The 15,851-nt window shown below is 34.8% G+C and overlaps 1 protein-coding gene across 3 annotated transcripts in view; it reads left to right on the top strand.

Annotated features, from left to right (window-relative positions):
- The window catches only part of HMMR (hyaluronan mediated motility receptor), a 30,003-nt gene that overhangs the window by 3,690 nt on the left and 10,462 nt on the right, over positions 1-15,851 (top strand). For 2 of the 3 annotated variants that reach the window (XM_032627003.1, XM_032627005.1), the window contains 10 exons: positions 239-321; positions 2,459-2,506; positions 5,501-5,689; positions 6,724-6,810; positions 6,901-7,001; positions 8,922-8,996; positions 9,131-9,309; positions 9,780-9,928; positions 11,418-11,632; positions 14,751-14,867. In XM_032627003.1, coding sequence (XP_032482894.1) covers positions 239-321; positions 2,459-2,506; positions 5,501-5,689; positions 6,724-6,810; positions 6,901-7,001; positions 8,922-8,996; positions 9,131-9,309; positions 9,780-9,928; positions 11,418-11,632; positions 14,751-14,867 — 1,243 coding nt within the window. The remainder of the gene's footprint in view (positions 1-238; positions 322-2,458; positions 2,507-5,500; positions 5,690-6,723; positions 6,811-6,900; positions 7,002-8,921; positions 8,997-9,130; positions 9,310-9,779; positions 9,929-11,417; positions 11,633-14,750; positions 14,868-15,851) is intronic. The other variant, XM_032627004.1, reaches the window with a different exon arrangement.

The raw sequence follows: 15,851 nt of genomic DNA, 5'->3' as shown, positions 1-15,851 counted from the left end.
AAAATTAAGCAAGATGCCATAGATATGTAGTTTTCCTTTTCTCTGTTGGAGAATATTAGAAAGAATATTAGGAAAATTAGGAAAGAGATGTGTAAAAAATATTGTGCAACTAATTATTTGAAAATGTACAATCAAGAAAAGAATAACTTTATATTGCTATAAGAAATTTGGGAATTGTGTTTTGTCTGTGGTTCAAATATGTAAGCACAAACCATGATCTGTACAATTTGTTTTATAGCAGAATCTCAACAAAATCTTAATGTTGACAAAGATACTACCTTGCCTGCTTCAGCAAGAAAAGTGAAGACTTCGGGATTAAAGGTAAGGAGCTCTTATATTCTAGCTGGTTTATAAACTGTAATATGAAAATATTTCTGAAAGGTACTGTATTTGACTAGAATGGGTTAAGTGTATAAATTAAGGTTATTGGTAAATCTGTAAATTAGTAAAACATTATCATTGGAACTCCAGCAAGCTTTACATACCTGCCTGTGTCATTACTAAATATATTGTGTTTAAATGTGCCCTTAGTTCAAAGTTACAAAATGGTCTCCACTTCTCAGTCATTTCTATAGCTGGGTAAATTTTATAATACTTAGTAAGTCTTTAAAAATTATGCAATGCTTTGATTTGTTAGTTACCATAATTTGAGTTGTTCTGGTTTTGTTTGTTTATTTGTTTTGGCGGAAGAGTAAATATTGGCGAACAAAAAGGAAAAAACATTCTAATGCCTAAAAGAGGTCTAGTACTCAGAAACTGCCAAGGAGTGGTAGGAGATTAAATTCTTAATAACTTCATGTTATAGCTTGTGCAATAGCCTACTATTACGGTTTCCATTAGTTCATAAAGCAAGTTGTTCTTCCTTAAGGAGTTGCACAACTTGGTATTTTAATGTGAAAAGATTCAGAGTTGGGAAATCAAAGCTATAAATTAAGCTTATTCTTGTTCATTAATTTGGGGATTACCTAAGTCTTTTGTTCTATAAAAAAAGAGCTGTTGTCCAATATGGAAGTGATCAGCCACGTGTGGCTACTGAGCACTTGAAAGTGAAGAATTGAATTTTTAGTATTATTTAATTTTAATTAATGGGTAGTTAAAAACTGATACTCAATTCTGTTGTTATAAAACTTAAATGTTTTTGGAATAACTTGGGTATGTGAATCTACTTTTTCATCTGTATATTTTGTGAAATCTAAATATAGATAGCTATTTCTAATGAAAATTTAGCATCTGAATTGAGACGTGCTGTAAGTGTAAAATATACAGCAAATTTTGAAGACCTAGTACCAAAAATATAAAATATCTTGTTAATAATTTTATACTAATGACATGTTGAAATAATATTTTTGATATCTTAGTTAAAGTAAAATGTATTATTAAAAATTTTACCTTTTAAATATGGCTCCTAGAAAATTTGAAAATATGTACATAGCTTGCATTATATTTTTATGGGCAGCACTGATACAGATACCCTTTTCTTGGAAGTTGATGTAAATTTCTTGACTTGAATTTCTTGGAGAAACAGTTCTGAAATTTAAAACTAAATTACAAACAAGTTTGTGTAAAACTCCTACGTAATAGGCCTTCCTTGATAGAAAATGCTATCAGGCGTGAAATTAATAAACATGAGACTGGTGGCCCTTCCCCAACTTAGAAATATATGAAACACATTTTGTTCAAGGTGTTTATGACTTTTCTTCCATCTTTAGATGGAAAAGATAGATATTCTGTTTTGGGCCATTATCTCAGAAAGGCTATTGGATATAAAAAGATACATAAAAATAAATCTTATTGAGAATAAAGGCAATGAGTAGATTAGAATCAGTTTGTATTATTTCAGTTTTTCTTTATGTTTTTGCACTTGTAGTTTTTTTTCATATTTGGGATCTAAGTTTAAGTTGATTTCTCTTTTTTTTTTTTTTTTTTTTTGCGGTATGCGGGCCTCTCACTGTTGTGGCCTCTCCTGTTGCGGGGCACAGGCTCCGGACACGCAGGCTCAGCGGCCATGGCTCACAGGCCCAGCCGCTCCGCGGCATGTGGGATCTTCCCGGACCGGGGCACAAACCTGTGTCCCCTGCATCAGCAGGCGGACTCTCAACCACTGCGCCACCAGGGAAGCCCTGATTTCTCTTTTTAAGAGTCTTTTTTTTTTCTGAGATAGCATATTTAAGTATTTAAAATGTATTGCTGTTTAACATTAGAAAAGAGGACCTGTTCTTTTCAGTGGACTTGTTAGCAAAAGCCTCATCTATTGGGGTAAAAAATGTTCAAGCCTGAAATATTTTAAGATTTGAAGAAGCTTTTCATTCATTTGCTAGGTAAGTCACCTACAAAATATTTTATAGAGTCAGTGAAATGTTTGGAACCCTTAATCTTTTCTGATACCTAAAAATCAAATTTGGCTATGGTATTTGTGGCACTTAAATTTGATTGTCTCTGTTCTTTGATTTTCAAATAGAAAGAATCTCAAAAGAATGAAAAAGATTTGAAGATGTTGGAAAAAGAGGTAAGCAGTACTTTCAACTTACTGAAAAGTAAGTGCAATATAATGGAAAAAGAGTTACACATAGTTAAGAGACAAGGATTCTGTTGCTATTTGAGGAGTCATATAGTGAGGCATATGTACCATCCAGGCCAGTACCTACAGGGTAACCAATCCTTGGCTTGGATACCATATTTTAGAGCGTGGTTGTCAATGTGGTATGCAATTTGTTAGCATACTAAGGGGCAGATTCAAGATAATCTACTTCATGAAAAACGGATAACTAAAATAAATGTGTTAGTTTATTACAACTATACGTGGATCAAATATTAACCTTTACTCATAGCATACACTCTTCCTATATAGTAATCTATGTGTTAAGACAGTAACTAGCTAGAAAACTTGGTGAGCATGAAATCCTAGCAGGTTATTTGAATTGTGATGAAGTTGTGCTAACTTACTGCATCTCTGCACTATAGGTATATGCCTTCCTCAAGGATAAAATGACCTACTGCCTGTACTATCCAATATAGTAGCCATTTACCACATCTCTATTTAAATAAAATTAAGAATTCAGTTCTTCAGTTCCACTAGTCACATTTCACCTGCTCAGTAGGCACTTGTGGTAAGTGGCTACCATACTGCACAGTGCATTTCCATCGTAGCAGAAATCTCTATTGAGCAAAGCTGACCTAAAAAACCTGCCTACTTCCCTAAGCAGGGCAAGGCTGGTCACTGCCAGTTTTGCTTTTCTGGCAGTCTTTTTTCTGTGTTTCCATTACTGAGCAACTCTTTCTAGTAGACATATTCTTTTTTTTAATAAGCATTTTCTACTTATTTATTTATTTATATTTTTTGGCCACACTACACAGCATGTGGGATCTTAGTTCCCCAACCAGGGATCAAACCTGTGCCCCCTGCATTGGAAGCATGGAGTCTTAACCACTGGACCGCCAGGGAAGTCCCCTAGACATATTCTTTTGACGTATTAAAACTTACTATTGATTACAGTTGAATGTTGGCTTAAGATCCAGAATATGTCAAAATAACTTTGCAAATCTCTGCCCTTGTTGCTCTGATCCTTTCTGTATTTATTTTAGTAATATTGGCTATCATTTTATTGAGGATACATGCCTATGATGTAGGAGTTAATACTTAGATATATAATAACTGAGTGTCTCCGAGTCTTTATGAGATAGCTGGTGAGTGAGTGGCAGTGCCAGGATTAGAACTGGTCATTTGTATCAGTTACTTAATCTTTTAGAATAGAAATTTTTGACAAATACAGCTCTATTTTATTTAAGCCTCACAGTATTTGTTGTTTGTTTGATTAATTTGAATTAATTATCAATATTTAAAAGTAAAATATCATGCAAAACAAATTCAGATTTCTGACTTCTCTTGCAAAATTAGAAGATCTGATAGCACAGTTTCCGCATCCGTTGCCTTCTTTAGACCCAACATTTGCTCAGTCAGTCCTCGCCTGGCTCTCTTATTTATATTATCTGCTTGGTCTTTTGAGTTTACAGTCCTTTTTTGGAGCTTAAGTTTCTTTAACTGAAAAAAGTGTGATGTAGATAATCTCAGCATCCTTTTTTCTGTTTTATGATGTGCTATCAACATTGGTTTTAAACCAATAATGTAGGCATAAAGAATCTTATAGTAGGGAATCTTAAAGCTCGTTCAGTCCCTAGCATCTAGTTCACAGCTGTATATATAAGTGGTGCTTGATATATTTTTAGTTAAAGGAATTGGCTTAGAATACTGAGATTAGTATGAATACAAAGCCAATGAGGGTAGAAAATACTTTTCATGTGATTTAATGCAGCTGTGCTTTCTTGATACTTTTATACCCAGCTAACAGTCTATTTGGGTAAATGTTTTATGTGAACTAGAAAAGAATGTACATGCACTTGTTGGTTATAGTGGTCTATATATGACAATTAGTTCAAGTTGTTTAACAGTTTTCTTCAGATCTTTATCTCTACTGATATTTTTGTCTGCTTACTCTATCAGTTACTGAGAAAGGTATTTTTAAATTTGTAGCTCTGGGGATTAGTCTATTGATCTTTTTAATTCTGTCAGTTTTTGCTTTGTATATCTTGAAGTTATAATGTTACTTTGTTGTGCACAACAAATTTAAGATTATGTCTTCCTCTTGAAATAATCTTTTACCCGTAAAATTCTTTATTCCTAGTAATATTTTTTGCCTTAAAGTCTACTTTGTATGATATTAACATAGCCATACCACCTTTCTTTTGTTTAATGTTTACATGGTAAATCTTTTCCGATCCCTTTATTGTCAATCTATGTCCTTAAAGTGCATATCTTACAAACACCTGGGATCACTTTCCTTCAGCCTGAAGAACTTCCTTTAGAATTCCTTATGCAGTTCTACTGTTGACAAATACTCTCAGCCTTTTTTTTTTCCCCTCTGAAAACATCTGTATGTCACCTTCATATTTTTAAAGGATATTTTCATTGGGAATAGAATTTTTGATTGGCAGATTTTCTGCATACGTTTTTAAACATTTCATTGTCTTCTGGCTTCCACATTTTTTGTTGACAAGTATGTGTTTTTGATTTAGGTTTTGGTTTTTACCTAGTAATTGCAGCAGGAATGATGGCTTGCTGATGCCTACCATATCCTACTCAGAAGCCCAGTTCTGCTTTCCCAGAAATGAAAAAGATATTTAGCATTTCAAGCTATAATTTGACTTCCTATAATTAGAACTAAAGAAGACTTTTATAGGTAGAAATACCTTAAAAGTGAATAAACAGTTTAATTACACCTAGAAGTTTATGACAGTTCAAATCCTCTGTTCTTAAAATGCTTACAGTTTTTCAAGATGTGTCATAAAATAAATATGATTGCTTAAGCAGCTAAGAATATCTAAGAGCATCATGTCACAATCAGACGTTTGTCTAGAACTTTAATATTTTGATTATCAGTAGCATTTAGTGATTATGTTGGCAGTAATCAGTGAATTATTCTTTCATCACCTTGTTTCTGTCCAGATTCGTGTTCTTGTGCAGGAACGTGGTGCTCAAGACAAGCGGATCCAGGATCTGGAAGCTGAGTTGGAGAAGATGGAAGCAAAGCTAAATGCTGCCGTCAGGGAAAAAACATCTCTCTCTGCAAGTAATGCTTCACTGGAAAAACAGCTTATTGAATTAACCAGGACTAATGAGCTACTAAAATCTAAGGTATTTGAACCTCTTGATAATATTTACAATTGAATAAATAATAAACATGTTTTTTTTCTCATATAGCTTTTTGGGAATTTTAGGCCTAGTTTAGTCATTTTCCTTCACTAAATGTACTTTAAATATTAAGCTGCTCCCAGTAGGAATTATTATTGCATCTTTTTTATTTTGGTGCCTGGCACATAAGAGGTTATAAACAGAAAAGTTTACTTTTTGTTTTAATGTCTGACACTTTCTCACCTTCTTCAAAGTCACCCCCAATAAATAAGGCCACTAATAAATGTTGCAGAATTTACATCTAGAAGTATCTTTAAAGATCTTTCTCTGAAATAAATAATAGCATAATAGCAAGCTTCCATCTCAAATCATTTTGGAAATAATAGTGGGAAATGAATAATTGTGTGGACTAAATGTGTTGAATAGATAAATTGCATTTATCAATATTAATATACTAATGATCTTAAAGGACTTAACATGGTCGTCTTGCTTTTTTACAGATGTAGAAGGAAGCTGTAAATCACTCTTCAGCTTAATAAGAGTCATTTATTCAGGGCCTGTCATGTGCTGGGCTCTTTGATTACAAAGGGAGTAAGAATGCATAAGAATTAAGCACGGGGAAGGGAGCAGATTCCTAGGCCCCACTCAGGGAGATTCTGATTTTTTAGGCCTGCAATGGACCCTATAGTCTGCATATTTCAAAGTAGACCAAACAATGCAAATGCATTTTGTTAAGCAAACACACTTTACGAAATTCTCTCCAAGAAGCTTGTTTTAGAGCCACACAGTGGACTTTCTAGCATATACAGATAAATGACCACTGAAGCTGATTTCAAAAGTAGACCAGAAAGTCACATGAAGAAAAAGGAGAGACAAGAACAGTAGTAGTGTAAAACCAGTAATCCTGGCTCTTTTCTCTACCAGAGTATGTTGTAGGCAAATAATAGTCCCAATACTAGATAATCAATATTTAAGTGATTTTTTTTACAGGACTTAATAGAAAATATTTCTCGATTTTTTATGTTCGTTGTACTTAGTTTTCTGATGATAGTAACCAGAAGAATTTGAGAATTCTAAGCCTTGAGTTGATGAAACTTAGAAACAAAAGAGAAATAAAGATGAGGGTGAGTGATACCTTTGGTAAGTTTGCTGTGTCTGGAGTGGGGGATCTGAACAAGTTCTCATTTCCTAAAACAGATATTTCTGTTGTGTAGAGCATGATGGCTAAACAAGAAGGCATGGAGGTGAAGCTGCAGGTTACCCAGAAGAATCTCGAAGAGTCTCAGGAGAAAATAGCACAACTTGAGGGGAAGATGTGAGTGACTAAAAGGAAAGAGATTCCTTTGTATAACCAGTGTGTGTGTCTGTGTGTGTGTGTGTGTATAACCAATTTTTGATTTACCTTTCTCGGCTAGTTATTGTTTACTGAGACTTTAACCTTCCCTTCATACTTACCTCATTGCCTGCCTCTACTTGCCCTATTTCTCTTCCTAAGTGACAGTTGAGCCCTAATCATTCCCAAACATTTTATGCTGAAAGATGTATGAATGTATTACTTTTGTACATCTTCTATATCAATAATGAGGAAAGACTCATGGTCTTTCTAACAACATAATCTTACGGAGGTTGTAGTGAGACCAAAACTGAGAAGTATTGGTATAGGGAGCTGTGATGAATGCACAATCCTAGCCTTCTTTTTATTACTCAGCTGTAATTCGTATACAGTAAAATGCACAGATCATAAGTATTCAGTTTAGTGACTTTTGACAATTGTATACACCTGTATAACCACCACCCAAATAAGGTAGACAGTGTGGCCATCCCCTCAGAAAGTTCCTTCGTGCTCCTTCCTGCTCCCCTGTTCCTGCCCCCGTACCCCTGCAACCACTTTCTGACTTCTATCATCATAAATTAGTTTGCCCTTTTTGGGGACATTTATTACCACATGGATGCATATGTGTGTATATGTGGCTTCTTTTGTTTAAGATAATTTTTTGAGATTCACCTGTACTGTTGGGTGTATTATAATTTGCTCCTTTCATTTCTGAGTAGTATTCCATTATATGAATATACCTCCATTTGTTTATTATTCTCCTATTGATCAATACTTGGGTTTTCAGTTTTTGACTATTATCAGTAAGTCAACTATATATGCCTTTTTGTAGACACAGGCTTTTATTTCTCTGAGTAAATATCTAGGAGTGGAATTTCTGTGTCATAGGGTTGTATACATATAACATTTTTTAAAACACTCAAAGTGGTTTTGCTGTTTTACACTCCCACCTAACAATGTGTGATAGTTTCATCTGTTCCATATCTTCATCAATATTTGATGTTGTCATCTATTTGATTTCGGCCTTTCTAGTGGATGTGAAGTAGTATCTCATTTGTGATTTTATTTATTTATTTTAATTTATTTATTTTATTTATTCTTAGCTGCATTGGGTCTTCATTGCTGTGTGTAGGCTTTTCTCTAGTTGTGGTGAGCGGGGGCTACTCTTCGTAGCAGTGCACGGGCTTCTCATTGCGGTGGCTTCTCTGTTGCAGAGCACAGGCTCTAGGCACACGGGCTTCAGTAGTTGTGGCGCGTGAGCTCAGTAGTTGTGGCGCATGGGCTTAGTTGCTCCATGGCATGTGGGATCTTCCCAGACCAGGGCTCGAACCCATGTCCCCTGCATTGGCAGGTGGATTCTTAACCACTGCACCACCAGGGAAGTCCCTCATTTGTGATTTTAATTTGTTGTTATTAATGTCGAGCATCTTTTTATGTGCTTATTGACCATTCGTATATATCCTTTTGTAAGGTGTCTGTTTGTCGCTTGCCCGTTTCTCAAATTGTGGTGTTTGGAGGAGGTAAACACATAAGTAACTGAATATAAGGCAGCCTGGAACAAAGGCTTTGTGGCACACAAAATGTTATTTTGTATGTGTGGGGGGTGGGGAAGCTAGGAAAGCTACAGAAAAGATGATTTCTGTTACACTTGGAGTGTTGCAGAGGATGACTCTCATCATCATAACCCTTTTGTCAGAATATATTTTGAAAGCTTTCTTACTTAAAAATAAAAAACTTGAGCCTCCTATTTGCATATATTAAATTGTCAACTTGAGGGGTCACATAAGTGAATGGTGAGGAGTTTGGACTCCGGAGTCAGCCTACCTGAGATAACAGTATCTGGTACAGAGTAAGCATTATGCGTGATTATTGTGTATATTAATATGTGCAATTTTTTTTTAGTATTTCAATAGAGAAAGAAAAGATTGATGAAAAATCTGAAACAGAAAAACTTTTAGAATACATCGAAGAAATAAGGTAATATGAAGAGTAGTTTTAAATTGGACTTTATTTTGTTGAACTGTGATGAATACATCATTTTCATCTCTTTTCATTTAATGTTCCCTATGCTTAAATAGATGTGCTCTTCAACATAATTTGTTTTAATGCAGTTGTGCATCAGATCAAGTGGAAAAATACAAGCTAGATATTGCCCAGTTAGAAGAAAATCTGAAAGAGAAGAATCATGAAGTTTTAAGCCTTAAGCAGTCTCTGGAGGAAAATGTTGCTATATTGTCTAAACAAGTAGAAGACATGAATGCTAAATGCCAGCTGCTTGAAAAAGAAAAAGGTATTCCACTGTTTATAGTACTACTTTCTTTAGATAAGTACTACCGATGATATTTTTTAAAAGTACTGCTATGTTATAACAACTTTCTAAAATAATTATATAAACAACAAAAATTTTGTTCTATGTTTGGGAATTTTTGTCTTTTACGATATTTGTTATCTGTTTATTTCAATATATTTCTTGTCTTGATTGAAATATATATGGTTGTGCAGTTCATGACTTCCCCATTGGGTGGCCATTTAAAATTGGTAGATACATAGAACTAGGTTTGGGGGTTTTATTATATAATATACATACTATTTTATATATAGTAATCATACCAACTTCAGAGTTATTTTTCCCCCCTTTGGAAATACTTGATCTCTGTAACATGCTACAAAGCAGTATAGTGGAATATTATGGGAATCTGGGTTTCTCAAAGTTAATATTAGTATCTAATTACAGCATTGTTAATGTTTTCCCTTTTCTAGAAGACCTCATCAATAGGGACAGAGAACAGGATGAAAATCTAAACTCTGAGATACGAAACTTAAAAGAGAGGTCTGTTCTTGAACAACAAGAACATGAAGAGCTACAACAAAAAGTATTGCAAATTGATTCACTTCTGCAACAAGAGAAGGTAGTTTACTACAATATTTTAAAACGCTAGTGCTTCTTTTAGGTAATACATTTCCCTATCAGAAAACCTTTAAATTGTATACGTCCTTTGATCCAGCAATTCTACTTCTAGAATCTTATCCTGAGGAAATAATCGTGCCTATGCCACATATTTAACTGCTGTTCACCACAGGGTTATTCATAATGTGAGAAAATTCAAGCAACAGTTGAAGCAAAATAAGGAAATTGTTTTTAAAAATTTTTCAGCACATTCTTGTGTTAGATCACTACATAGGCATTTACAGTTCTATGGTAAAAGAGTGTCTAATTAGACAAGAAAGGAAACTGACAGTTTTTTAAAATGCAGATTACATAAAGAACACTTTACATATCAATGAGGAAAAAAAGACAATTCACTAAAAAAAAAAAAAAATAGGCATAGGATGGAAATAGATAATTCTTAGAAGCAGAAATTCAGATAGCTTCAGGACTTCCCTTGCGGTCCAGTGATTAGGACTCCATGCTTCCACTGCAGGGGGCCCAGGTTTCATCGCTGGTTGGGGAACTAGGATAACACAAGCTGCATGGTGCAGCCAAAAACTTTTAAAAATTAAAAAAAAAAAAGAAATTCAGGTAGTCTGTAAACACGAGAAGATGCTCTACCTTAGTAGTAATCCAAGAAATAGAAATAATTTGTTTTTGTCGCTTACAAGATTGACACATATTAAAACATTTACTAATATGACACATTGGTGAGAGTTGGGCAAGCAGGCATTCACATGCACATGAAATATTGTATCGTTGGGCAATCTGCAACAACAAAGGAATTAAGTAGATCTGTATATATTGACTTGAAAAGATCTCAACTACTATTTTTATGATATTTTAAATGAGCTTTACATACACAGTATATATCATTTACACTTTAAGTATATAAATAGATAGAAAAAGACCATAAGGCATAGAATACCAAACTAGTGGTTATCTCTGGAATGGGAAAACTAAGGTTAGAATACGAGTAGGCAATTTTCATTTTATTTGTAATGTCAGAATTTTTTCACAAGTGATTTATTTGTATTTATTTATTCATATTTACTCATCTTATATAACATTAAAATATTTTATATAACATTGAAATCATAGTACTCTTTTTATATAAATCATATGAGAAAAATGATAAAAGTCAGTTGTAGAATATGATTTTGGTTTTCTAAGTGTGTGTGTGTGTGTGTGTGCGTGTGTGTGTGTGTGTGTGTGTGTTGCGTAGGAAAAAAGACTGAAATAGCATTTACCATAATGTTAACAAAGTGTAGGATATAATCCATGATAAAATAAATATGATATCTCTCTATTTTTCAAGTTTCCTGGAGGCTCTTGAATTTAGTGTCCATACTTCATCATCTGTACTTCCTTTTTGCCCTTAGTAAAACCTCACAAATCATTCAATTTAATTATTTATTAAATTTTCCAAAGCTTTCAAATTATTTTGATGGTTTTCTATTTGGATGCAGGAATTATCTTCTAGTCTTCAACAGAAGCTATGTTCTTTTCAAGAGGAAATGGTTAAAGAGAGGAATCTCTTTGAGGGAGAATTAAAGCAAGCACTGGATGAGCTAGATAAATTACAGCAAAAGGAGGAACAAGTTGAAAGCCTGGTCAAGCAATTGGAAGAAGAATCAGAATCTAGAGGTGAAGAACTAAAACTCATAGAAGAAAGACTGAAAGGGTTTGTATTAATAGGACTTCATTTTTATATATGACTTCAAATGTTGACAAGTGTTTTCTAGTACATTCTCTCAGGATTCTCACACCAATCGTGTGAGTGGTGAGGTTGGAATTATTTTACAAATAAGGGATAAACACAGACAGGTAAAGTACATGCATAGGATGTGCATATAAACAAGTATGACAGCCAAAGTCAGAAGCCATGCCCTTTCTTTATTTAAGGCCCAAGGTTTAACTAAAGAGAGTTTTAATAACCAAAATTTTGTATTCCTATACTGCTCTTATATTTTCTAAAAATTATTGGACATTAGCATTACAATGATAACAGATTTAGAAAAATACCCAAAATAATAAGATTCCCACCCTTTAATAAGAAACATTTCCATTTTTTGTCCATATATGCATCATAGTGTAAGTTATACTTTTAATTACCTCTTTTGAGGGAGCACAAACACTTCAGAAGTAACAATCAAAAAGCACAATGGGAAAAAAACAACCAGAACTGGGAAACATTCAAAAATTAAAAATTTGTCATTAAAAGTAGAAAGCCTGGGGCTTCCCTGGTGGCGCAGTGGTTAGGAATCCGCCTGCCAATGCAGGGGACATGGGTTCGAGCCCTGGTCCGGGAAGATCCCACATGCCACGGAGCAACTAAGCCTAAGCCCGTGCACCACGACTACTGAGCCTGCGCTCTAGAGCCCGTGAGCCACAACTACTGAGCCCATGTGCCACAACTACTGAAGCCTGGGCACGTAGAGCCTGTGCTCTGCAACAAGAGAAGCCACCACAGTGAGAAGCCTGTACACCACAGCAAAGAGCAGCCCCCACTTGTTGCAACCAGAGAGAGCCCACGTGCAGTAACGAAGACCCAATGCAGCCAAAAATAAAATAAATTTATAAAAAAATAAGTAAATAAATAACCTCAGTCTCCAAAGCCAGAAAGAGGAAGAGGACAATTTCAGGTAGACAAAGCTAGTGGGTTTAAAAAAAAAAAAGTAGAAAGCCTGAGATCTCATGCTTTTTTTTTTTTTAAACTCTTATTCCATACTATTTTCATCACATTATAGGTCCTTCTCCACTACATTTATTTAAATGGGTTGAGGGACTTCCCTGGTGGCGCAGTGGTTAAGAACCCACCTTCCAATGCAGGGGACAGGGGTTCGATCCCTGGTCAGGGGATTAGATCCCACATGCGTGCTTCAACTAAGAATTCATGTGCCACAACTAAGGATCTGCATGACACAACTAACAACCTACAACAAAGGAGCCCACCTGCCGCAACTAAGACCTGGCACAACCAAAATAAATAAAATAAAATAAAATAAAAATAAAAAGTTTAAGTTGTTAAAAAAAAGAGAGAGAGAGCTAATAAATACAAAAGGTATAAAAAGAAAATAAAACAAAAATATCTGGGTTGATTCTTGAGTTCAATTTGTGAATAAATATTTGAATCCTTGGGATTTCAGCAGTAAAACATTTTCTAGCAAGGAACCATGGACTAGACATAAAGCTACAGAATTGCCACTTATTTCACAAGTGTATATCTATCTCTTATTAGGTACTTTTGTTATTAATCCCTTTTCTGTTTTCTTTTGTTACTGATTAAAAAAACACCAAAGTTTTCTCTATGTTTGCATTTTGGGGAACACTACCAAAGTGTACTTAGGGGGATTGTTCTATATTGCAGCCAGCCTCAGGGAACAGGTACTTTAAGAAACTTGAGTGGATGATGTCAGTTTAGGAAAGAAAGATGAGATAATCATTTATTCTAACTCAACGAACTCAGTCCAGAGGTCAGGAGATAAGGATTTTATTCCTAGATCTGTTAACTAGTTGTGTGATTCTGAGCAAGACAATCTTAATTTCTTTTATTTTCTGTTTTATTAGATATAAAATAAAGGAGTTTTATGAGATCATTTCTAAGGTTCTTTCCAGCCTGGAAATTTCAAGCTTAAGAGAAAAACTTAGAAGTTGACAACGATTCCTCTAGGGGGCAGGAAAGAGAACATTTTTATTATAAACGCTTTAGTACTAGTTGATTGCTTTTAGCTGTGGTATTTATTTTTTAAACCCTATACTCATTACAGAATGAATTTGATCAACTATCTTGTCTCAGTGTCCAACTTAGTCTGTAAGTGAATAATGCTTCTTACTTAGTTTTTATTAGTTCTTTACAAGATCTCTCATAAGCTCATATGCCTACCAAAAATGTTGTATCACCATTGTGGTAATATGTAATATTAATATTTTTAAAAATCTCTATAGTCTTGTAGTATATATTTATAAAGATGTCTTAAAAGCCATTCTGTCTATGCAAAATAGTCTACTAGATAAGTTGTTGAATCTTTGGATAATTAACAATTTATTATGTGGGTAATTGGTGTAATCAAAATAAATCCACATAGTTCTGTAACTCTTTTTTCAAAAGAACTCTTAAAATGAAGTTAACTTAACTGTACCTAGTGTTCCTTAAATGTCTAAATGCAGAGAATTAAATTTTATTCAACCCTAGTGCTTTTTAACTGGTAATCCTTCACATTCTTTAGATTTAGCTGCTATCAAGATTTTGTTTCAGAGTCTTTTTAATCTACTTTCTTCCAAAAAAGTGTTTAAACTACCTACCTAAGTACGTATGATATGAAACGATAAGTAAGTAAATTAGGATGAAAACAGAAGTAAAATAAAAGCAGGAAAGATAAAATGAAGCTGTATGTAAATGAACAGGCTATTAGATGTAGGTCATAAATTTGGGTCTAAGCTGCCAGTATCTGATATAAACATGAAGATATGGGATATATGATTCACAGTGTCAAAGGTAATCCTAGGGCTTCCCTGGTGGCGCAGTGGTTGGGGGTCTGCCTGCCGATGCGGGGGACGCGGGTTCGTGCCCCGGTCCGGGGGGGTCCCGCATGCCATGGAGCGGCTGGGACCGTGAGCCATGGCTGCTGGGCCTGCGCGTCCGGAGCCTGTGCTCCGCAACAGGAGAGGCCGCAACAGTGAGAGGCCCGCGTACAGCAAAAAAAAAAAAAAAAAAAAAAAAAAAAAGGTAATCCTAGTCTCTTTCTGAGACTAATGATTTGCGGTTAGCATTTTATCTTTTAACTGTTCCTTTTTCTTAGGAAAGAAGCTGAACTGGAGAAAAGTAACGCAGCTCATGCTCAGGCCACACTGCTTTTGCAGGAAAGGTATAACAGTACAGTGCAGAGCCTGAGAGATGTTACCACTCAATTTGAAAGGTATTTGTATGGGGAGACTGCACTCTCGAACATACATGAGCAAGGAGGGGTGTTTATGTAGGAACATCTGTCAACAAAATAATCACAAAAATAAAACAATTGGTATTACTTTAAATTCCATAGTGTCCAATCATAATGGGCATTTAATGTTACCTCGTATCTTAGAATATATAGTAATTTCCCTTTCCCACTACCCACTTCAAATTTCATGCATTCTCAGACCTTTGGCACTTCTGTCTGACTCTCCTGATGTCATCATTTTCCTCATGAAGAATCCAAACGCTTTTATTTCCTCTTCATCAAACCTGTAAACGCACCTGTATCTATGCTCATCTCGTCTTCCTCCCACTTATTACAGATGAAGTATCTAATTCCTTTAACCTTCAGTGACTTCATGCTATCATTTATCCCTTGTCTCATAATTTTCAGCCTTTCTTCTAGAATTTTTCCAGTCAATATTAAATCATGTTAATATGCCTTCATCTTTAAAATACATTTTAAAAAGTCTCTCTTTACCCCCCACTTCCTTCTGCAGTTATCCAATAACACCTGTCACTCCCAGCACCCTTCTTACCCCAAAATTCTACTCCTCTTCATAGCCTTTTTTTTTTTGGCTGCGCAGTTTGTGAGATCTTAGTTCGCCCGACCAGGGATCGAACCCGTGCCCCCTGCAATGGAAGCGTGGAGTCCCAACCAACCACTGGACCACCAGCGAATTCCCCCCATCTTCTTTTTTTTTCTTTTAATTTATTTTATTGAAATATAGTTGATTTACAGTGTTGTGCTAATTTCTGCTGTATTGCAAAGTGATTTAGTTATACATATATATACATTCCTTTTCATATTCTTTTCCATTATGGCTTATCACAGGATATTGAATATAGTTCCCTGTGCTATACAGTAGGACCTTGTTGTTGATCCATCTTATATATAATAGTTTGCATCTCATAGCCCATCTTCTTGATAGAAGATTATATACTGTAT

This window comes from Phocoena sinus, chromosome 3 (assembly GCF_008692025.1).
Source record: "Phocoena sinus isolate mPhoSin1 chromosome 3, mPhoSin1.pri, whole genome shotgun sequence".
NCBI lineage: Eukaryota > Metazoa > Chordata > Mammalia > Artiodactyla > Phocoenidae > Phocoena > Phocoena sinus.
Note: the sequence above shows the minus strand (reverse complement) of the source record. Positions and strands in the feature narration are given on the sequence as shown.